Here is a 25,086-nt window from a genome sequence, read left to right as displayed (position 1 = left end):
ATTCCTACTTTTAAAATTTGGATTAATTTTAATTAAACTCAGTTAATTAGCTCTGTAAAATTATTACTTTTTAAAAGTTTTTTTTTTAATCAGGATATTCCTACTTTTAAAATTTGGATTAATTTTAATTAAACTCAGTTAAAATTATTACTTTTTAAAAGTTTTTTTTTTTAATCAGGATATTCCTACTTTTAAAATTTGGATTAATTTTAATTAAACTCAGTTAATTAGCTCTGTAAAATTATTAGTTTTTAAAAGTTTTTTTTTTTAATCAGGATATTCCTACTTTTAAAATTTGGATTAATTTTAATTAAACTCAGTTAATTAGCTCTGTAAAATTATTACTTTTTAAAAGTTTTTTTTTTTTAATCAGGATATTCCTACTTTTAAAATTTGGATTAATTTTAATTAAACTCAGTTAATTAGCTCTGTAAAATTATTACTTTTTAAAAGTTTTTTTTTTTGAATCAGGATATTCCTACTTTTAAAATTTGGATTAATTTTAATTAAACTCAGTTAATTAGCTCTGTAAAATTATTACTTTTTAAAAGTTTTTTTTTTTAATCAGGATATTCCTACTTTTAAAATTTGGATTAATTTTAATTAAACTCAGTTAATTAGCTCTGTAAAATTATTACTTTTTAAAAGTTTTTTTTTTTTAATCAGGATATTCCTACTTTTAAAATTTGGATTAATTTTAATTAAACTCAATTAATTAGCTCTGTAAAATTATAACTTTTTAAAATCAGAAATCACACTTTTAAATGTTGATTGATTGTGATAAGTCACAGTTCCTTATGGCTGTAAAATGATTGATATTTAAATTAGAAACCACACTTTTCAATTTTGATTAATTGTGACCAATCAGTTTGTTATTTGCCGTAAAAAGGATACATTTTTAAATCAGAAATCACACTTTTAAATTTGGAATAATCATGATTTTTTAGCAGATTATTCCCACTTTTTAAATGTGGATTAGTTGTGATTAATCCAATGATTAATGACATATATTTTAAATTGGAAATCACACTTTTAAATTTTGATTGATTGTTATTAATCATCACAGTTAATTAGTGCTGTAAAACAATATTTAAAAAAATCAGAAATCACACTTTTGAATTTCAACTAATTCAGAATAGTAACAGTTAAATAACACATACAAAATATAATTTTTTAAATAAAAAAAATCATACTTTTTAATTGTGATTAATGGTGATTAATCACTGTTCATTAGTGCTTCAAAGTTATATATTTTTAAATCTAAAATTATTGTGATGAATTAGTTCAATAATGCTGTAAAAACGATACATTTTTAAATCACACTAATCTAATTTTTTAAATTTGGATTAGTTGTGATTAATCACTGTTAATTAGCGCTTTAAAATTAAATATTTTTAAATTAGAAATCACACTTTTGAATTTTGATTGATTGTTATTTATCACAGTTCATTAGTGCTGTAAAACAATTATTTTTTAAATCAGAAATTACACTTTTAAATGTTGATTATTTGTGATAAATCCCAGTTCATTAGCGCTGTAAAATGATTGATATTTCAATTAGAAACCACACTTTTAAATTTGTATTAATTGTGATGAATCAGTTCATTATTTGCTGTAAAAACAATGCATTTTCAAATCAGAAATCACGCTTTTAAATTTGGAATAATCATGATTTGTATCAGATTAATCCCACTTTTTACATTTCGATAAATTGTGATTAATCACTGTTAATTAGCGCTTTAAAATTGTGTATTTTTAAATTAGAAATCACACTTTAAAATTTTGATTGATTGTTATTAATCACATAAATATTTTGAAATCCAAAATCATTGTGATGAATCAGTTTAATGATGCTGTAAAAACGATACATTTTAAATCAGAAATCACACTTTTGAATTTGTAATAATCATGATTTTTATAAGATTAATCCCACTTTTTAAATGTGAATTAATTGTGATTAATCACAGTTAACAAGTGCTTTCAAATTGTTCTTTTAAAATCAGACATCTCACTTTTGAAATTTGATTGTTATTAATTACAGTTCATTAGTGCTTCAAAGTTATATATTTTTAAATCTAAAATTATTGTGATGAATTAGTTCAATAATGCTGTAAAAACGATACATTTTTAAATCACACTAATCTAATTTTTTAAATTTGGATTAGTTGTGATTAATCACTGTTAATTAGCGCTTTAAAATTAAATATTTTTAAATTAGAAATCACACTTTTGAATTTTGATTGATTGTTATTTATCACAGTTCATTAGTGCTGTAAAACAATTATTTTTTGAATCAGAAATTACACTTTTAAATGTTGATTATTTGTGATAAATCCCAGTTCATTAGCGCTGTAAAATGATTGATATTTCAATTAGAAACCACACTTTTAAATTTGTATTAATTGTGATGAATCAGTTCATTATTTGCTGTAAAAACAATGCATTTTCAAATCAGAAATCACGCTTTTAAATTTGGAATAATCATGATTTGTATCAGATTAATCCCACTTTTTACATTTCGATAAATTGTGATTAATCACTGTTAATTAGCGCTTTAAAATTGTGTATTTTTAAATTAGAAATCACACTTTAAAATTTTGATTGATTGTTATTAATCACATAAATATTTTGAAATCCAAAATCATTGTGATGAATCAGTTTAATGATGCTGTAAAAACGATACATTTTAAATCAGAAATCACACTTTTGAATTTGTAATAATCATGATTTTTATAAGATTAATCCCACTTTTTAAATGTGAATTAATTGTGATTAATCACAGTTAACAAGTGCTTTCAAATTGTTCTTTTAAAATCAGACATCTCACTTTTGAAATTTGATTGTTATTAATTACAGTTCATTAGTGCTGTAAAACAATTACTTTTTAAATCAGATATCACACTAGAATTTCAACTAATTGAGAATAGTAACAGTTAAATAACACATTAAAATATTATTTTTAAAATCAAAAATCATAATTTTTAATTGTGATTAATGATGATTAATCACAGTTAATTAGCACTTCAAAATTGCATATTTTTAAATCCAAAATCATTGTGATGAATCAATTCAATTCAATAATGCTGTAAAAACGATGCATTTAAAAAAAACACTTTAAAATTTGGAATGATTTAGATTTTTATCAGATTAATCCCACTTTTTTACATTTAGATTAATTGTGATTAATCACATTTAATTAGTGCTTTATCATGATTAGTTGTCAAATCAGCAATCACACTATTGACATTTCATTGATTGTTATTAATCACAGTTCATTAATGCTGTAAAACAATTGCTTTTTAAATCAGAAATCACACTTGAATTTTGACGAATTGCAAATAGTAACAGTTAAATAACACATTAAAATACTATTTTTTAAATAAAAAATCATACCTTTTAAATGTGATTAATCACAGTTCAATAGCACTTCAAAATGATATATTTTTAAATCTGATATCAAACGTCTGACTAATCGTGATGAGTCACAGTTACTAGCGCTTCAAAATTCTATTAAAAAAAAAATCAGAACTAACACTTAATTGTAATTAATCACAGTTCATTAGCGCTGTAGAATGATTGATATTTAAATTAGAAACCACACTTTTAGATTTTGATTAATCGTGATGAATCAGTTCATTATTTGTGGTAAAACGATGCATTTTTAAATAAGAAATCACACTTTTTAAATTTGGAATAATCATGATTTTTATCAGATGAATCCCACTTTTTAAATTTGGATTAGTTGTGATTAATCACTGTTAATTAGCGCTTTAAAATTATTTATTTAAAAAAAATTAGAAATCACACTTTAAAATGTTGATTGATCGTTATTAATCACAGTTCATTAGAGCTGTAAAACAATTAATTTTTAAATCAGAAATCCCACTTTTGAATTTCAACTAATTGAGAATAGTAACAGTTAAACAAGACATTAAAATATTATTTTTTAAATCAAAAATCATAATTTTTAATTGTGATTAATCACATTACATTAACAATTCAAAATTATATATTTTACAAATCAAACATCTGACTAATCGTGATAAGTCACAGTTAACGAGCGCTGTAAAATTATACATTTTTAAAATCAGAAATAACACCTTTGAATTTTGATTAATCATTGGTGCTGTAAAATGCTTGATTTTCACATTAGAAATCACATTTATGAATTCTTATTAATTGTAATGAATCAGTTCACGAGCACTGTAAAATGATACGTCTTTAAATCAGAACTTAAACTTGAATTAATTTAAATTAATTAATTGTGATTATACACAGTTAACTAGTGCTGTAAAATTATTATTATTATTATTATTTTTAAATCACATTTGTGAATTTTAACTAATCACATCGCTTGCTTGTATAATTCAAATAAAATTGGTAACAGTAAAATATTGAGTGTATATTTTCAAAAACTCTGCAGTAATATTGCAAATAACAAGGTACACCAGTAGATCATACACGAAACGCATCCATAAACATGACTCAGAGGGCACTTATGTGCTGTCAAAATACATTTTGTAATTAATCTGAAATAATTTTTTGCAAATAATCCCAAGTGAACACATTAACTTTGACAGCCCTAATATAAGCAACCAGAATACCATCTCAAATAAAAGCCCACCATGAATATAATACGACTCCTCTTTTCTTAGTGTGTCCGCATTTCTGCAGGTCACCGGTGTGTGTTTGAGTGACAGGAAGAAAAGCTCGGACTCGCTCAGTGTGTGCCAAATCTACAGAGCCTGTTGTTTTAAAACTTTTCTATGTTAAAAATAACCTTCTTTATTCAGGTCAGCATGGTGATAAATGAAAAAGATAAATGACAAACAAACATAAATGTATAATATACATTTTCTCTATCTGGTTAATTTTGTTAACTAACTTGCAAATGCTCCGCATTACAGCACAATCCATCAATTTGAAAACAAAAAAACATATTTTGAGGTAGCTAATGTCAGATCTCTAATTTGATTGACTCCACATCGGTATTTTAGATTTTAAATGAAATACAATCTGTACTGCGTTGAGGTAGATGCTAATGCTAATGAGCGCTAGGAATATGTCCCTTTGCACCCCCACCCTCAAAAGGGAGGCGGGGCCAGGTGATACCTGAGCTGAGTTAATACTGTATAATGAATTGAAATACTACTACATCACAGAAATGAGTGCACTCCTCACATTTAAAGGGGAACATTATCAAAATTTCAGAAGGGTTAAAACCATTAAAAATCAGTTCCAAGCGGCTTATTTTATTTTTTGAAGTTTTTTTCAAAATTTTACCCATCACGCAATATCCCTAAACAAAGCTTCAAAGTGCTTGATTTTAACCATCGTTATATACACCCGTCCATTTTCCTGTGATGTCACACAGTGATGCCAACACAAACAAACATGGCGCATAGAACAGCAAAGTATAGCGACATTAGCTCGGATTCAGACTCGGATTTCAGCGGCTTAAGCGATTCAACAGATTACGCATGTATTGAAATGGATGGTTGTAGTGTGGAGGCAGGTAGCGAAAACGAAATTGAAGAAGAAACTGAAGCTATTGAGCCATATCGGTTTGAACCGTATGCAAGCGAAAACGACGAAAACGACACGACAGCCAGCGACACGGGAGAAAGCGAGGACAAATTCGGCGATCGCCTTCTAACCAACGATTGGTATGTGTTTGTTTGGCATTAAAGGAAACTAACAACTATGAACTAGGTTTACAGCATATGAAATACATTTGGCAACAACATGCACTTTGAGAGTGCAGACAGCCCAATTTTCATCAATTAATATATTCTGTAGACATACCCTCATCCGCTCTCTTTTCCTGAAAGCTGATCTGTCCAGTTTTGGAGTTGATGTCAGCAGGCCAGGAAAGCTAGGGTCGATATTCTTCTCTTGATCATCTTCGGTGGCATAAGGGACGGTGTGAGCCAAGACATCCAGGGGGTTTAGCTCGCTCGTCTGCGGGAACAAACTGCCGCCATTGCTTGCCGTGCTACCGAGGTCCTTTGTCCCTGAATTGCTCACACACTCCAGCAGATTCAATGGGGGTCTGGCGGCAGATTTCTTTGACTTTATCGTTGGAAATGCATCTGCTTTGAGTGTCGCAGGATATCCACACATTCTTTCCATCTCTGTCGTAGCATAGCTTTCGTCGGTAAAGTGTGCGGAACAAACGTCCAATTTCTTGCCACTTTCACATCTTTGGGCCACTGGTGCAACTTGAATCCGTCCCTGTTCGTGTTGTTACACCCTCCGACAACACACCGACGAGGCATGATGTCTCCAAGGTACGGAAAACAGTCGAAAAAACGGAAAATAACAGAGCTGATTTGACTCGGTGTTTGAGAAAATGGCGGATTGCTTCCCGATGTGACGTCACGTTGTGACGTCATCGCTCCGAAAGCGAATAATAGAAAGGCGTTTAATATATATGGTCTTTTTTCTGCAACATCAAGGTATATATTGACACTTACATAGGTCTGGTGATAATGTTCCCCTTTAAACAAACGTTTTATTATATATTCTCGAGGGAAAACACTGTGGAACGTAAACATGGCTCTAGAGTAGTCAGTGTGCAGCTTGTATTGATTTACTATCCACAGAAAATGACTCAACAAACCGTCATTATTGTCTAAATAACGGGCAACACATGAGAGGAGGAAGGTCACTGTCTTGCCTAATGGCTCGTGGTGCTGAACGAGTGCTGCCGTCGCGAGAGAACTGTGGTTCACTAATTAAAGACATGCATTCCAACATGCATTGTGACATTTTGAAGCACAAGTGAAGGGAATTATATTTATATGGCGCTTTTCTCTAGTGACTCAAAGCGCTTTTACATAGTGAAACCCAACATCTAAGTTACATTTAAACCAGTGTGGGTGGCACTGGGAGCAGGTGGGTAAAGTGTCTTGCCCAAGGACACAACGGCAGTGACTAGGATGGCGGAAGCGGGGATCGAACCTGGAACGCTCAAGTTGCTGGCACGGCCACTCTACCAACCGAGCTACACTGCCCCAGTACAGTAATTCTGTACCGTTATACAAGTTGCACACTGACTACTCTAAAGTCTATAGGAGTTGTTTTTCTTGTGCTTTGAGAAGATATATTGTGAGAAAATGGGTTGCAGAAATGTGGAGGTGTGTGGAGACTGTAAACGCAAATAGAAGAACACTGACAGCCGCCTTTCTAAGAGTGACTTCGTCATAGAGACGACAGCCAGAGACTCATCACCGACTCCTGGAGGCGGGCAAATTTACAGAGGCCTTTTTGTTCCCCCTTTATCCAAAGTAAGAGCCAGTTTGAGCAGGGAAGATGCATTCAAGTGCTTGTTGTAAACGTGAAGAGCCGCTGCGCTGACGCTACACAACCTGGTCCGATATGCGTGACACGTTGTCCATGTGGTTGACTTGGGTCGACAGCGACTTTCGGCTGTCCGTGCTCATCCGAGCTCTCGTCCTCTTGGGTCTGTCTTGGTCTTGTCCCGAACAGTGACAAGAAAAGGCGGCCTTGAACTCCTCACGGAACTTGCCTAAACAAAAGTGAAAAACAAAAGTGGTTTTCACTTCACAGGTGTGCTTTCCTCCAGAAGGTCTTATCTTTGTCCATGTGATGTCAGATGAAACAAAAATTGAGCCGTTTTGCCACAATACCCAGCAATATGTTTGGAGGAGAAAAGGTGAGGCTTTTAATCCCAGGAACACCATGCCTACCGTCAAGCATGGTGGTGGTAGTATTATGCTCTGGGCCTGTTTTGCTGCCAATGGAACTAGTGCTTTACAGAGAGTAAATGGGACAATGAAAAAGGAGGATTATCTCCAAGTTCTTCAGGACAACCTAAAATCATGAGCCCGGAAATTGGGTCTTGGGCGCAGTTGAGTGTTCCAACAGGACAATGACCCCAAACACACGTCAAAAGTGGTAAAGGAATAGCCAAATCAGGCTAGAAATCAGATTCTTGACCTAAACGTGTGGACAATGCTGAAGAAACAAGTCCATGTCAGGAAACCAACAAAATTAGCTGAACTGCACCAATTTTGTCAAGAGGAGTGGTCAAAAATTCAACCAGAAGCTTGTGGATGGCTACCAAAAGCGCCTTATTGCAGTGAAACTTGCCAAGGGACATGTAACCAAATATTAACATTGCTGTATGTATACTTTTGACCCAGCAGATTTGGTCACATTTTCAGTAGACCCATAATAAATTCATAAAAGAATCAAACTTCATGAATGTTTTTTGTGACCAACAAGTATGTGCTCCAATCACTCTATCACAAAAAAATAAGAGTTGTAGAAATTATTGGAAACTCAAGACAGCCATGACATTATGTTCTTTACAACTTTTGACCACGACTGTATATAGTTCACATTTTTTCATTAGGTTTTAAGGCATATACACATTTTCCAGAACATTTACATACCACATGTTTATAGACACATTTTTTTTAAAGTATTAGTATGAATTACTTTTGCATGGTTATCACATAAGAAATAGTACAAATACATCTATGTAATAATACATTCATTTAAAAAAAAGTAACAGTTAACAGGTATCTGTTTAAATTATAGAAAATATGCAACAAAAATTGTAATACAGTATATACAATAATATCAAATAGTATATTTTTTATATTAGTATGCACAAGGCTGCAACATAAAACAACATACAGTAATATAATATAGTACACAAAATTTAATGAATTAATGTATTATATCAAGTTAAACAGTAAGTTTGAATTATTCAAGTAATGCTGCATCAAAGGCAACAACCCTACATAGCAGCTAATGTAAAATATGTATGCTTCTGTAGCGTAACAAATATGCAATAACCAATAAATGTGCATTCACTTTATAGATCAGGGGTCGGGAACCTTTTTGGCTGAGAGAGCCGTGAAAGCCAAATATTTTAAAATGTATTTCCGTGAGAGCCATATAATATATTTTTTTAACACTGAATACAACTAAATGCGTGCATTTTTAAGTAAGACCAACACTTTTAGAGTATAATAAGTATTTTATTATTTTTAATAACATTGTTATTCTGAAGCTATCCATCCATCCATCTTCAACCGCTTATCCGGAATCGGGTCGCGGGGACAACAGCTCCAGCAGAGACCCCCAGACTTCCCTCTCCAGAGCAACATTAGCAACTTCCTCCTGGGGAATCCCAAAGCGTTCCCAGGCCAGAGAGGAGATGTAATTCCCCCCATCTGGTCCTTGACCTGCCGCGGGGTCTCCTCCCAGTGGGACGTGCAACAAGGACCTCGTGAGGCATCCGCACGAGATGCCCGAACCACCTAAGCTGGTTCCTTTCCAAGCGAAGGAGCAGCGGCTCTACTCCGAGTCTCTCTTGGGTGACTGAACTTCTCACCCTATCTCTAAGGGAGATGCCAGCCACCCTTCTGAGGAAACTCATTTCGACCTTTTGTATCCGCGATCTTATTCTTTCGGTCATGACCCACACTTCATGACCATAGGTGAGAGTAGAAATGTAGATAGCTCGGTAGACCGAGAGCTTTGCCTTCTGGCTCAGCTCTCGTTTCGTCACAACAGTGCGGCAGAGAGACTGCAATACTGCCCCAGCTGCTCCGATTCTCTGGCTGATTTCCTTCTCCATTTTTCCCTCACTTGTGAACAAGACCCCGAGATACTTAAACTCCTCCACCTGGGACAGAGTCTGTCCTGGACTGTACAAACCATCGGTTTCCTGCTGAGAACCGTGGCCTCAGATTTGGAGGTGATGATCCTCATTCCAGCCACTGAACACTCGGCTGCGAACCGTTCCAGTGAGAGCTGAAGGTCACAAACCGAAGGTACCATTAGGACCACATCATCTGCAAAAAGCAGTGACGCAACCTTTAGCCCCCCGAGACATATACCCTCTCTGCCACGGTCACGACTCTGCTGAGAACTTCTGTCCATGAAAATCACAAACAGGATAGGTGACAGCTAACAAATAATAAATAAAACACTTCTTACCATTAATCAGAAGATCAGATCAGATCGGAATAGTTTTATTGCCATTGTTTGAGAACGGGTTCACAAACTAGGAATTTTTCTGCAACTTCTTGACCAGGTACGGTAGAAACGGATGGATGGATGAAAATGCATGAGATTATTTTACATTTGGAAGTTTATTTTTAACACTGTGATTACCAGCGGAATTATTCATTACTTATCGCGTTATGCAATGTCAGCGAAGATTTATCTGAGAGCCAGATGCAGTCATCAAAAGAGCCATAGGTTCCCTACCCCTGTTATAGATGCTTGGTATGAACGTCGATGTTGGGGAATGCAGCCTTTGAAGTGCCCGTGAGAGCGCAGTACTGAGCTGGTGTTGTTGGTGCAGCTGGGGTGCAAACGTACCACTGAGGAAATTGTAGATGATGGGATTGAGTGCACTGTTGGCGTAGATGAGCCAGTGTGAGAGCGTGAACCAAGCGTACACCGTCTGTCTGTCATCGGTATTCTTGAACGTCCCAAACACTCTGCAGGCACAATATCAGGCTGAGCAAAAGCATCAATAATGAATCACAAGGATCATATCATATTTAATTAAAATAATCTTTAATTTAGAAAAGGCGGAAGCTCCGTACTGACTTTGTAATTCGCTGGTCCGATTAATCAGACTCTCTTTTGTTGCTAATGAATTATGCAAGATCTAGGAGAGAAAAAAATGATACCTTTTCATGACATTGAGCACACTGATGGGCAGGTAGCACAGAGCAAAAACAAAGAGCACCACCATCAGCATGCGAGCTGTCTTGCGGCGCGCTCGGATCTGTTTGATCTCCGCACAGACCGTGCTGGTCTTGACCCGCGCGGACTCCCCCGGCCCGGGGGTGGAGGCGGAGCACTGCATTGTCTTCCACTTCCTCTGCATGACTGAGGTGCTGCCAGGAATCTGTGAAAAGGCACATAAATCATACAATCAGCTGCTCTGAGTGGACTGTGGTCGTGCTGGCAGGTGGACTACTCGCCTGCTGACACCACAGCTTGTGACATATTTGGATGTAGGCCAGAACCATGAGGCACAAAGGTGCAAAGTATGTGACGATGAAGAAACAGCTGTGATACACCTTTGGGTAGATATCGGCTGAAACGAGAACAAAAAAGAAGATTTAATTCTAACATCTTGCTGGGACTCTCGGACAGTGCAGTGTGGTATCGGCAGTTAGTCCAGTACTGTCGGCTAAGGCTTCACACTGCAGGTCAATTCCGATTTGTTTGCCCATATCAGAATCAGAATCAGAATCAGAAATACTTTAATAATCAAGATCAGACAAACATTACAGGGAGACCGAACAGGATCGCTGACAGGTCTGCCAACTTTCTGCCAACAAAAAGGTGAGAAACAGGTAAACACTGGGGGGGTGATTAAAAAAAAACAGTCTAAGCCTGGGCCCCTGGAAAAGGGTCCAGACTGAGGCCAAGGGGGAAAAAAACTAATAGCCATAGCACACATAATCATGTGTGTAAGAGGAAAACATCAAACATCAAAGAACACAAAAGGACATTAAAGACATTAAAAGAGCAGAGCTGATGCAACCAGACATCTCTACATACAGCTACAAAAGTAAAAACAACCAACAATTTAAAAATGAAGAAGCATATACACTGTGGTGGCCTCTGCGGTGTTCTACGCCATCGTCTGCTGGGGTGGGGGGAGCACGGCCAGAGACAGGAGCAGACCCAACAAAGCAACCAAGAGAGCCGACTCCACACTCGGCCGCCCACTAACTCTCGGCCAGTGTCCAGTCCACATGGATGAGCGAGGATGCGTCTAAGAAGACCGAGGTGTCTCCTCCAGTCCCTCCAAACGGACTCTGGTGTGGCAGAGACCAAGCAGCTGGTGTACGTGGTCAAAAGGCTCCCGGGAGGCCGATCCAGAAGTTCACAAAAAAAGCACCGCAGAAGTCATGAAAGTGCCACCCCTTGTCGCACAGTCCCAAAGGGTCCCAAACCCAAAATGCAAAAAAATCAAAATAATAAACACATGAAAACAAGAGGGAAACACCAGGAACACAAAAGGATGACACAAGAGCACAGAGCTCCTGCCACCAGCAGTCACTACAGCGGCACCATTTAGGGGGGAAAAAAAGTGTATTTAAACTTTTGACCATGACTGTATGCATGTGCTCTCTTGCTCTCTTGTATTTTACACTGCAAAAACAAATCTACCTTCGGGTACTAATAAAGTCACTTGAATTGAATTTGAGGTTGCGGATACGATTCGTGTATAATGTTAGTTTATTTAGAACTATTGTATTCTTTCCCTATTCTTTCCCTGGGCAGCACGGTAGTAGATGGGTTAGTGCATCTGCCTCACAATACGAAGGTCCTGAGTAGTCCGGGCTCGGGATCTTTCTGTGTGGAGTTTGCATGTTCTCCCCGTGACTGCGTGGGTTCCCTCCGGGTACTCCGGCTTCCTCCCACCTCCAAAAACATGCACCTGGGGATAGGTTGATTGGCAACACTAAATTGGCCCTAGTGTGTGAATGTGAGTGTGAATGTTGTCTGTCTATCTGTGTTGGCCCTGCGATGAGGTGGCGACTTGTCCAGGGTGTACCCCGCCTTCCCCCCGATTGTAGCTGAGATAGGCTCCAGTGCCCCCCGCAACCCCAAAGGGAATAAGCGGTAGAAAATGGATGGATGGATGGATTCTTTCCCTGCTGTTTAGTTTTGCTCTCCTCGCCTCTTTTCCTCTCTCTCTCTTGCAGTGTGGCGTGCGACTGGCTTCAGAAGCCTGGCAGCACCTGATCCAAATTGGTTGCATCCTATTTAGGCTGATTGGCCTCAGCTGGCAGAGACCGTTACCTCTCATTGTGTTTTACGACGCCAATGAGCTACCGAACTTTCTTGATTTCGCTTTATTCAATGTCAATCAATCAATGTTTATTTATATAGCCCTAAATCACAAGTGTCTCAAAGGGCTGCACAAGCCACAACGACATCCGCGGTACAGAGCCCACATAAGGGCAAGGAAAAACTCACAACCCCAATGGGACGTCGATTATTAGCCTTGTGCACCTGGAAACAATTAAATGGATTAAAACCCTAACTGGAATAAAAAGGCTTCATATATATACACGCCATTCGGATTAGTCTGACTCGATCACACACGTTCGAGTCACAAATTAATTCCGATCGAGACAGGTGGTTTTATCAGTCAGATTGGAGCGCATGAAAACACTTCTCCGAAAGTTTGGGTCGATCCTGTGCAAAAAACAAAAGTATGATCTTGAAAATTATGTGTCGATGTAACAATAAAAGAAGGGATCCAATTGTTGTCTCAATGAGCTGTTTTATTAATGGCCTTAAAATTACTCCAAGTGCTAACTGCTAGCCTCGGGAACGTGCACAGAATGTCCTAACATAAAGACGTGTGGCATCCTGTACATATCACAACATGGAGGGCACAGAACAGCTTCATTTCAAAAAAGAGAGGTAAAACAAAAGTAGCGAACATAAGGAAAAATTGATAGTCAAATAACATAGAGAGGTAGAAAGGCAGAGAGCCGTGTTTCTTTACAGTGCAGTGGGGTTGACAAAAAGTAATTTTAGTAAACTTTTCTAGATTTTGGCCAACACACTTGGAGTACACTACTGTGGGACCTCTGAGCCTCATTGATTTATTTTTTATTTTTAAAGGCCTACTGAAACCCACTACTATCGACCACGCAGTCTGATAGTTTATATATCAATGATGAAATCTTAACATTGCAACACATGCCAATACGGCCGGGTTAGCTTATTAAAGTGCAACTTTAAATTTTGCGCGAAATATCCTGCTGAAAACGTCTCGGTATGATGACGCCTGCGCGTGACGTCACGGATTGTAGAGGACATTTTGGGACAGCATGGTGGCCAGCTATTAAGTCGTCTGTTTCCATCGCAAAATTCCACAGTATTCTGGACATCTGTGTTGGTGAATCTTTTGCAATTTGTTCAATAAACAATGGAGACAGCAAAGAAGAAAGCTGTAGGTGGGAAGCGGTGTATTGCGGCCGACTGCAGTAACACAAACACAGCCGGTGTTTCATTGTTTACATTCCCGAAAGATGACAGTCAAGCTTTGCCATTGGCCTGTGGAGAACTGGGACAACAGAGACTCTTACCAAGAGGACTTTGAGTTGGATACGCAGACGCGGTACCGTGAGTACGCATGCAGCTGCGGCTTCCAAACGTTTGATTGCATGCCCGTACGTGCGTGCCGCTATGTGCATGTCACGTACGTAACTTTGGGGACTTTAGGGAAAAATATATGTGCTGTATGAACTTTGGGGAGGTGAACAGTACTTTGGGCTGTGGGATTGAGTGTGTTGTGCAGGTGTTTGAGTTGTATTGGCGGGTTATATGGAAGGGAGGGGGGAGGTGTTTGTTATGCGGGATTAATTTGTGGCATATTAAATATAAGCCTGGTTGTGTTGTGGCTAATAGAGTATATATATGTCTCGTGTCTATTTACTGTTTTAGTCATTCCCAGCTGAATATCAGGTCCCACCCGCCTCTCACAACATCTTCCCTATCTGAATCGCTCCCACTGCCCTCTAGTCCTTCACTCTCACTTTCCTCATCCACAAATCTTTCATCCTCGCTCAAATTAATGGGGAAATCGTCGCTTTCTCGGTCCGAATCGCTCTCGCTGCTGGTGGCCATGATTGTAAACAATGTGCGGATGTGAGGAGCTCCACAACCTGTGACGTCACGCGCATATCGTCTGCTACTTCCGGTTCATGCAAGGCTTTTTTATCAGTGACCAAAAGTTGAGAACTTTATCGTCGATGTTCTCTACTAAATCCTTTCAGCAAATATATGGCAATATCGCGAAATGATCAAGTATGACACATAGAATGGACCTGCTATCCCCGTTTAAATAAGAAAATCGCATTTCAGTAGGCCTTTAAGTACTATACTCCAGGACCTTTAAATAAGTAAATGTTATCGAACAAATGTGTTTTTGTGATCAACCTCGACCTTAATGTGGAGATCAGTATCTACACTGTTTTTTTCTTGAGGGAGGTGGATGAAAAGGCTGCTTTAATTCTTATCATGACTTTCCTCCACCAAATTACAGGACCTTGTTTTTCATTAGAATTTGAAACCAGCTTCAAGTAAAGGGCACCTGATTAGTATGCTGATATTGACATGGTAAATATGACTTGGTATTCAACTTAGCCTCTTAATTGTGCACCTGACATGAGGCGAAAGCTCGTCGGACGATGCTTTCATGCATTTAAATAAGATTCTTGATCATGCAGCAACGCCGCACCTGAGTGGTTAGCGAGCCTAAATCACAGTCAGGTGGTTCTGACTGTGAATCGCGCCCTTTGCCTTTTTTGTGTGGAAATGTGTGCAGACTGACCTCTTCTTTGGTTGCACTGCTACAACTTGCAACAATTCATTCATTTTTGATAATGCCTTCAAATTCTGTGTGAAAATAACAGGATTCAGGATGAAGATGCTACCAAAACACATACTTTCCTATATGAAATTGCCTTTAGTCTTCTGTAGGTGACGTCACCATGGTGATTCAGGCCCAACCATATTTTGGAGCTACACTGCAAAAACTGAAATCTAAGTAAGATTAAATACCTCAAATAAGGGTGATATTTGCTTTTTTTCTGTCTGATAAGATAATTCTTCGCACTAAGCCAGTGGTTCTTAACCTTGTTGGAGGTACCGAACCCCACCAGTTTCATATGCGCATTCACCGAACCCTCCTTTTTTTTCAAATTCAAGACAAAGTTATTATATTTTTTTGGTAACACTTTAGAATGGAGAACCTATTCCAAGTAACAAAGACTTAATTTAGAGTTTTTTGGACACTAGGGGAACCTATTCTAAGTAACAAAGACTTAATTTAGAGTTATTTGGTTAGGGTTAGGGTTCGGGTTAGGGTTAGGGTTAGAGGGTTAGGGCCAGGGTTAGAGGGTTAGGGTTATAATAAGGCCATGCCGAATAAGGCATTAATAAGTACTTAATAATGACTAGTTAAGAGCCAATATGTTACTAATTTGCATGTGAATAAGCAACTAATTAATGGTGAATATGTTCCCCATACTAAAGTGTTACCATGTTTTTTTTACTGGTGCACAAAATGAACCGTGCATGAACATCACCTTGTTCAAAGAAAAAAAAAAAACACAGTGCATAAAATCACAACAAATTTCACACCTGCAAATCAGTCTGACTTCTGCTGTTGCCGTATCCGTAATACGCAGATAGGGAGAAGTTTTTATTTACACAATGAGTCGGGTGTGTTTTGACCTCCGCCGAACCCCTGAGGCCGACTCACCGAACCCCTAGGGTTCGATCGAACCCAGGTTAAGAACCATTGCACTAAGCAGATTTTATGTTAGAGTGTTTTACTTGTTTTAAGGGTTTTGGTCCTAAATGATCTCAGTAAGATATTACAGCTTGTAGCTGAGATTTTATGACCTGTAAAACATGCTTGAAACTGGAATTTCAACTGTTGCATTATCAACACTCACAAGTATAAAACTACTTTTTTGAAGTAATACTTTCTTATTTCAAGCATGTAAAAAAAAAAATCATGACTTTGACACAATTGTGTCTCATAATAAAAACAGGGAGAGGCGCTGAATTTCAGGTGTGTGTGTGACAATCATTGGTACTTTACTTTAACTTAAATGGACTTTGCTGTTTTATTTTCAATGAAACAATAGAAAATACGTACTCATATAGGAGTACAGTTGAAAATATACTTATTTGAAGGTATTTTTGGGTTCATTGAGGTTAGCTAATTGTACTTGTTTTGGAAAGTCTTGACAAGCCAAATTTTCTTGTTCTATTGACAGATAATTTTGCTTAGTTCAAATAAAATACCCCTAATTTTTGTATTTTTTTTTTCTTGTTTTTGAACACTGACTTTAGCATCGCAGTGTTAACTTCTCTCTCTTTGCCTGCTATGCTTGCTCGCTCATCACATGGCCAGTCAAACCGCAGCCTTTGTAGTTACTTGGGTTGTACGGTATACCGGTATTAGTATAGTACGGCAATACTAATTCATCATATTCGGTACTATACTGCCTCTAAAAAAAACGAAAATAGATTTTGTGATGCTAAAAAATATCGATGTAATCATAATACTTTTGACTAGATACGCTCCTGTACTTGGTATCAATACAGTGGATGTCAGGTGTAGATCCACCAATGGCGTTTGTTTACATTGTGACGCCGGTGAGCTACGGTGTGTAGTGAAGCATGTTTAGCTATTCCTCGTCCTGCAGGGATGATACTTGTAAGAAACTTACTTTATTTGTCGCCATGGAGGCGAGGATTAGTGATTTAGAAGTAGCTACAACACTGCGGATGGACGTTAGCCGCTAGCTAGCTAGCCATGTCTTAAAGCACCTCTTCCTGAGGGTGTTTCAGTGTTATAACTTCACCTTTATCGTTAGTTTTTAAGCCAAAATGCGTCCATTCTCCCTTTTCTGTCTACACACTGTGTCTGCTTGTAAGTACTCTGTGATTGTGCGCTGCCGAACATGCCGTAAAACCAACAATGACACTACGTGACAACAACGGGGTGGGGGTGGTAGTTGACCGGTACTCTTTAGAGAAGGTATAGTACCGAATATGATTCATTAGTATTGCGGTACTATACCAATACTGGTATACCGTACAACCCTAGTACACTCCTATATGAAAATGTCCAATTTCAGCCCAAACTGTCAAGATTTTGTGTGGCTCCCTCATTGCAGTCTAATAGGTGCTGAACACTGACTACTTTACATTGTATCAAAGTGTCATTGTTTCAGTGAAAAGTGTATAGGTGGGATAGGCTCCTGTATATTGCTTAAAACACATTATGATCCAACATCACTCACCTTCCCAATGTTCATCGCACACGGTGAACAAGCTGGTCTTGTTGGTGAGCGACGGCAGCAGACTGCTGCTCTCCATCACGATGGCTTGAGGGATCATGATGACGCACGACACCAGCCAGATGACAACGATGCTCTTGCAAGCCCTCTTGGCGGTGCTTTTGAACATCAGCGGGTGGCAGATGGCGTACCAGCGGTCTTGCGCGATGCAGCTTAGCGTTAGGACCGACACGGAGACGGAGATGGTCTGGAAAGTGAAAGAAAGAAACAATGGAATCAGGAGGCCGACCAAAAGAAAGATGATTAGTTTGTAAAAAAAAATGCCTTTGTATACATAGACCAGGGGTCGGTTAACAGGGGAGGAGTATATTTACAGCTAGAATTCACCAAGTCAAGTATTTCATATATATATATATATATATATATATATATATATATATATATATATATATATATATATAAGAAATACATGACTTTCAGTGAATTCTAGCTATATATATATATATATATATATATATATATATATATATATATATATATATATATATATATATATAAATATATTTATTTTATTATATATATATATATATATATATATATATATATATAAATAAGAGAAATACTTGAATTTCAGTGTTCATTTATTTACACATATACACACACACATAACACTCATCTACTCATTGTTGAGTTAAGGGTTGAATTGTCCATCCTTGTTCTATTCTCTGTCACTATTTTTCTAACCATGCTGAACACCCTCTCTGATGATGCATTCTGCTTCGTCTCCTTGTTGTGTGCGCAGTTGTGCACTGCACTCTCTAAAAGCCGTAGATGTTATTGTCACATATGCATGTACAGTAGATGGCAGTATTGTCCTGTTTAAGAGTGTCACAACATTGCTGTTTACGGCAGACGAACTGCTTTACGGTAAACGAAAACGTGACTGCTGTTGTTGTGTGTTGTTACCGCGCTGGGAGGACGTTAATGAAACTGCCTAACAATAAACCCACATAAGAAACCAAGAACTCGCCCTCCATCATTCTACAGTTATAACGTGATTGGGCAGGCACGCTGTTTATATTGTGGGAAAGCGGACGTGAAAACAGGCTGGCGACACGTCACTCAGGTCTGCATGGAGCTGGAGGGGACGTGGCCTCCAACTCCGCCTGAATTTCGGGAGATTTTCAGGAGAAAATTTGTCCTGGGAGGTTTTCGGGAGAGGCGCTGAATTTCGGGAGTCTCCCGGAAAATCCGGGAGGGTTGGCAAGTATGCCGATCATCCCTCCAACAAGTCAATAGCACACAGCATAAAACTTTTGGTGGACAAAATGAGACAAAGATGGAGTGGAATATTTTACATGTAAACAAACTGTCGCTCACAGTCCACACAATGGTGAGTTCAAGAACCGCCGAAATTAGTAGCACAAAACTATGTTCACCAAATAATCACATTAAACATATTAAACAGCGGGCTTTCTAACAATTGGGGAAGGTTTGTGTCATGTTTGTCCTTAAACAAAAACCATACTAAAACAAAAAAAATATTCTTCACCCATCTTCTGTCAGCAACCTGTGGTCAGCAACCTGTGGCTTTCAATCCTTTTTAAAAAAGGATTGAAAGCCACAGGTTGCTGACCCCCGACATAGACAGAAGGTTGATGCTGACATTCACTGGAGATAGGATTTTAAAAGCAAAGACATTCATACTGATAGTTTCTCTTTTTTTTTTACCTAAAAAAACCCAAAACATTTTCATGTGCCAGAGCAATTTGTAAGAGCAAAGCAGTCGCACATGATGACAGGCATCAGCTATACAAGTACTGTCAATTCTCTAACCACAGCACACACTTTGCTCTACCACAGCAGGGGGTATTTGTCAGTGTGTTTAGCACCTGGAGTGCTACACAGGAATCTTGCAGTTTGAAGTAGGGGATGCACAAACTCCTCATGTTCCCTTTGAAGGATACAATTAAATTTCAACACTGGAATACCTTTAAATCAGTGGTTCGCAACTTATTTTCCGCTGCCCCATGGGCAGGTAAAAATGATTATGCCCTGCACACACTCACACACACACACCTACACACACACAATAGGCGATGTGAATACAATAACAATTATCTAAACTTGGCAGAGAATAGAGCTTTTGATATCAATCAATCAATCAAACTTTATTTATAAAGCACATTTCATACATAAAACTGATAAGGCAATTCTGGTGGAATTGTGTTTGAATGCTCCAATGCTGAAGTTGAACTGACATGCTGACAGAATGTAGTATGAATGTAAGAATAGTTTCAATGTTGGAATGGTTTGAATCTTGAAGAGTTTGAACTTCCAGGAAAAAGGGAATTTGGTTTGGAACTTGGGAAAGTGTTAGTTAGATGAGTGGAATGTGTTGATGTTGAAATGGTTTGAATTGGTTGAAAAATGTGCGAATTGTGGAAGTTTGAAAAATTGACAATTCATTTTGAAGGGGGAAAATGTCCCTGAAAACTGGGAATTCTTAGAAATCCGGGATTTTTTGTAAGTTGTTGAAGGAGAGTACACAATTTTGAACAGGCTGAATATTTTGGAGTTGGAATGGTTTGAATCGGATAAAAAATGTGGGAATTTCATGGACATTTGGGAATTTTGGGAAAAGCAGGGATTTTTTGAAAAATGTTAAAAGACTTGAATGTTCTGAATGAGTTGAAATGGTTGGTGTTGGAATTTTTCAAATCGGTCGAGAAATGTTGAAGTATTTTTAATTCAGAAATGGTATTAAAGAATTCCAGGAATTTCGGGAAAACCGGGAATTTTTCCAGTTCAAAAAACAACTTTGTTTTTCTGTCCTGATAAAGACAAATTATTTGACGGTGGAACGGTTGAAGTGGGTTGAAAAATGTGGACGGAGTAGTCGCCAGAAAAAAGGGTCAAAAAAGGGTTTGAAAAAAATGAAATTCCTGGAATTAACTTTGAACAATTATAGTTTGAATTCCCAGGATGCGTGGAATATGTTGAATGTAGAATGGTTTGAATCAGTTGAAAATTGTGGAAATGGTGGAAGTTTGAAAAAATGGCTAATTCATTTTATTTTGAATGGGAAAAATGTCCCGGAAAACCTGGAATTCTGGGAAATCCGGAAATTTTTGGAATTTGTCAAGGTAAAGCCCGCGATTCTCGAATAGGCTGAACAGTTTGAAGTTGCAACGGTTTGAATCGGATGAAAAATGTGGACGGTAGAACGTGCCAAAATCTGGAGAAGAAGAAGAAAAAAGAAAACCATATGTGTGAATGCTTTGGAGAATTCACACAATAAATGCAACCCAAAGTGCTTTACAGAGTTACAAACAATACCCCGGTGACCCATATCCCCCATTATCACATACGTACGCACGGACACAGATACCAAACAAACACACAACATACAAACACATGCAACTATATGGACAAATGATTGCATGGCTGAGTACAGAGGAGGCATGTGAGTAAACACTATCACAGGAGCCATCTGCACCAGGAAGTTATCAGACCATGGCCACCAGGACTATTACTAGTACTATTGTTGCTATTCTTATTACTATTACTATTGTTATATCGTGATAATGCATGTTGATGGCGTGGTTGGGGCGGGGGCGTGGTTGGGGGCGTGGTTAAGAGGGGAGGAGTATATTTAGAGCTAGAATTCACCAAGTCAAGTATTTCATATATATATATATATATATATATATATATATATATATATATATATATATATATATATATATATATATATATATATTTTATATATATATATACATATATATATATATATATATAAGAAATACTTGATTTTCAGTGAATTCTAGCTCTAAATATATATTTATTTTATTTTATACATATATATATGTATATATATATATAAGAAATACTTGATTTTCAGTGAATTCTAGCTATAAATATATATTTATTTTATTTTATACATATATATATATAAATATATATATATATGTATGTATGTATATATATATATATATATATATATATATATATATATATATATATATATATATATATATATATATATATTTACACATATGCACTCACATATGCACTCACATAACACTCATCTACTCATTGTTGAGTTAAGGGTTGAATTGTCCATCCTTGTTCTATTCTCTGTCACTATTTTTTTAACCATGCTGAACACCCTCTCTGATGATGCATTGCTGTGTGGCACGCACAAAAGTGCTTTCATCAAATGCACTAGGGTCTGGAATCTTCCATCTCTCCCTAGCATCGCCCAACCGGTCAGTCTTTGCTTCCTGAGGAAGATCTTCACTGCCAAGCACTTGGTCGTCCACTACTTCTTCCCGGAGGCTATCCAGGTCCAATCGCAGCTGCGGCTTGGAACTTACAAGCGTATTTCTTCATCTTACTCGTCGTCGGCGTCGCCACGGCTGTATCTTCCTCGTTCTTCTGCTTCGTCTCCTTGTTGGGTGCGCAGCTGTGCACTGCACTCTCTAAAAGCCGTAGATGTTATTGTCACATATGAATGTACAGTAGATGGCAGTATAGATAGTACTTTATTGATTCCTTCAGGAGAGTTCCCTCAGGAAAATTAAAAGTATTGTCCTGTTTAAGAGCTTCACAACATTGCTGTTTACGGCAGACGAACTGCTTTACGGTAGACGAACTGCTTTACGGTAGACGGAAACGTGACTGCTGTTGTTGTGTGTTGATTCCGCGCTGGGAGGACGTTAATGAAACCGCCTAACAATAAACCCACATAAGAAATCAAGAACTCGCCCTCGATCATTCTACAGTTATAACGTGATTGGGCAGGCACGCTGTTTATATTGTGGGAAAGCGGACGTTAAAAAAGGCTGTCCTCACTCAGGTCCGCATGGAGCTGGAGAGGGCGTGGCCTCCAGCTCCGCCTGAATTTCGGGAGATTTTCGGGAGAAGATTTGTCCCGGGAGGTTTTCGGGAGAGGCGCTGAATTTCGGGAGTCTCCCGGAAAATCCGGGAGGGTTGGCAAGTATGGTTTAGGGGTTTACTAATAATCACGGATTGGACTTTTAAAGTGTGTTTCTAGGTACTAAAAGTGCTTTACAATGAGAATGCATCCTTCATTCACGCCACATTCACAAATTCATGGTGGTAAGCCACATTTGCTGCCACAGTTGACAGAAACCAGCAGAAACGTGTCTGCCAGTTTACTCCCTAGGGACTCTTCTACCACCACCAAACATTCATTCACATTCATACACCAGTGTGAGCGGCACTGGAAGCAAAGTGCCGCTCTCTTTGCACGAGTAGCGATTTCTGTAGTTCAGCTATTTTTAGACTCATGCAGCGAGGTAGCTAACATCAAAGCTACAAGATTCAAAAAGAAAAAATGGCCTGCGAATGCAGGTCAAAAAAAAAAATATGGAGGAAATTCAATGACCTGGATGAATGGAAACATCCATACACACGGAAAACACCTATAATGATTGGTTGGTGTTCGTATGATGAGTCACAATTGGCTAAGGTTAGGGCGAAACATTATGGATTGGCCAAATAGAGGTAATATAAGGTGAGTCGTAAAAACTAGTGAGCAAAATCATAACAGACACGCACTCATGTCACATGACGAGGAGGGAGCCAGAGACAGAGGGACGCTTCAAGCTGACGACTAAAAACAACAAAACAAAAAACAAATACTTGAAAATGGCAGAGGAATTTTCTCCCACAGATTAGATTTTTCCTTTAGTAATGAAGATGACGTTCAGGAAACCCACAACAATGCGTGTATTTAGACATATGTATACGTTTAGAGAAGAGTTTTTAGTTGTTTACTCTGAAAAGCAAAATCATAACTGCTCTCTTCATCGAATACGTGGAACACAAATTTAAGAAAACACATTCAGATGAGTTGAGTTCATGAAAAGTTTTACTGCGCATAAATATAAGGAATATAAGACTGTGGTTCGGCTCCTCCAATTTAGGAGTGCCTCATTTTTTTGACTTGACCTCCTCCAGGTACTGCAGTCCTGTATACTGACGCGATCGAGAGTAACTTGGAGCTTAGCTTACTACATTTAGTACAAAAAATTATCCATATTTTCTTTTAGTTTTCAAAGTCTGCGATATTGCTTTATTATAAGTTCCCGCATACCACAGCGTACCTCGTTGCGGAAAGATGGCAGCGACAAGCAACTGCCAGGTCACGAACAGTCGTGTTTCTTCATGGTGAGGAAGCATACTTGCCAACCCTCCCGGATTTTCCTGGAGACTCCCGAAATTCAGCGCCTCTCCCGAAAATCTCCCGGGACAAATTTTCTCCCGAAAATCTCCCGAAATTCAGGCGGACCTGAGTGACGTGTCGACAGCCTGTTTTCACGTCCGCTTTCCCACAATATAAACGGCGTACCTGCCCTATCACGTTATAACTGTAGAATGATCGAGGGCGAGTTCTTGGTTTCTTATGTGGGTTTATTGTTAGGCAGTTTCATTAACGTCCTCCCAGTGCGGTAACAACACACAACAACAGCAGTCACGTTTTCGTCTACCGTAAAGCAGTTTGTCTGCCGTAAACAGCAATGTTGTGACACTCTTAAACAGGACAATACTGCCATCTAGTGTACATGCATATGTGACAATAACATCTACGGCTTTTAGAGAGTGCAGTGCACAACTGCGCACACAACAAGGAGACGAAGCAGAATGCATCATCAGCGAGGGTGTTCAGCATGGTTCGAAAAATAGTGACAGAGAATAGAACAAGGATGGACAGTTCAACCCTTAACTCAACAATGAGTAGATGAGTGTTATGTGTAAATAAATGAACACAGAAATTCAAGTATTTCTCTTGTTTATTTATATATATATATATATATATATATATATATATATATATATAATAAAATAAATATATATATATATATATATATATATATATATATATATATATATATATATATATATATATATATATATATATATATATAGCTAGAATTCACTGAAAGTCAAGTATTTCTTATATATATATATATGAAATACTTGACTTGGTGAATTCTAGCTGTAAATATACTCCTCCCCTCTTAACCACGCCCCCAACCACGCCCCCCCACCTCCCGAAATCGGAGGTCTCAAGGTTGGCAAGTATGTGAGGAAGGGACACTGTACTTCTTTCTGTGTGATCTTTCTGTATATTATAGTCTGATTAGTAAGATTAAATATGTCAAATTTTCATTAAATGCTGCTAAAATTAGTACCGGTAAGACAGAGA

At 37.7% G+C, this 25,086-nt stretch overlaps 1 protein-coding gene across 1 annotated transcript in view; it reads right to left on the bottom strand.

The window, feature by feature from the left end:
- Window positions 1-7,361: 7,361 nt before the first annotated feature.
- Window positions 7,362-25,086, bottom strand: part of hcrtr2 (hypocretin (orexin) receptor 2) — a 52,847-nt gene continuing 35,122 nt past the window's right edge. Inside the window, exons 3-7 of the mRNA XM_061960731.1 lie at window positions 17,853-18,096; window positions 10,980-11,095; window positions 10,683-10,903; window positions 10,366-10,487; window positions 7,362-7,531 (exon numbers count right to left, since the gene is read on the bottom strand). Of these exons, the coding sequence (XP_061816715.1) occupies window positions 7,362-7,531; window positions 10,366-10,487; window positions 10,683-10,903; window positions 10,980-11,095; window positions 17,853-18,096 (873 nt within the window). The remainder of the gene's footprint in view (window positions 7,532-10,365; window positions 10,488-10,682; window positions 10,904-10,979; window positions 11,096-17,852; window positions 18,097-25,086) is intronic.

Source organism: Nerophis lumbriciformis, linkage group LG02, assembly GCF_033978685.3.
Source record: "Nerophis lumbriciformis linkage group LG02, RoL_Nlum_v2.1, whole genome shotgun sequence".
Classification (NCBI taxonomy): Eukaryota; Metazoa; Chordata; class Actinopteri; order Syngnathiformes; family Syngnathidae; genus Nerophis; species Nerophis lumbriciformis.
Note: the sequence above shows the minus strand (reverse complement) of the source record. Positions and strands in the feature narration are given on the sequence as shown.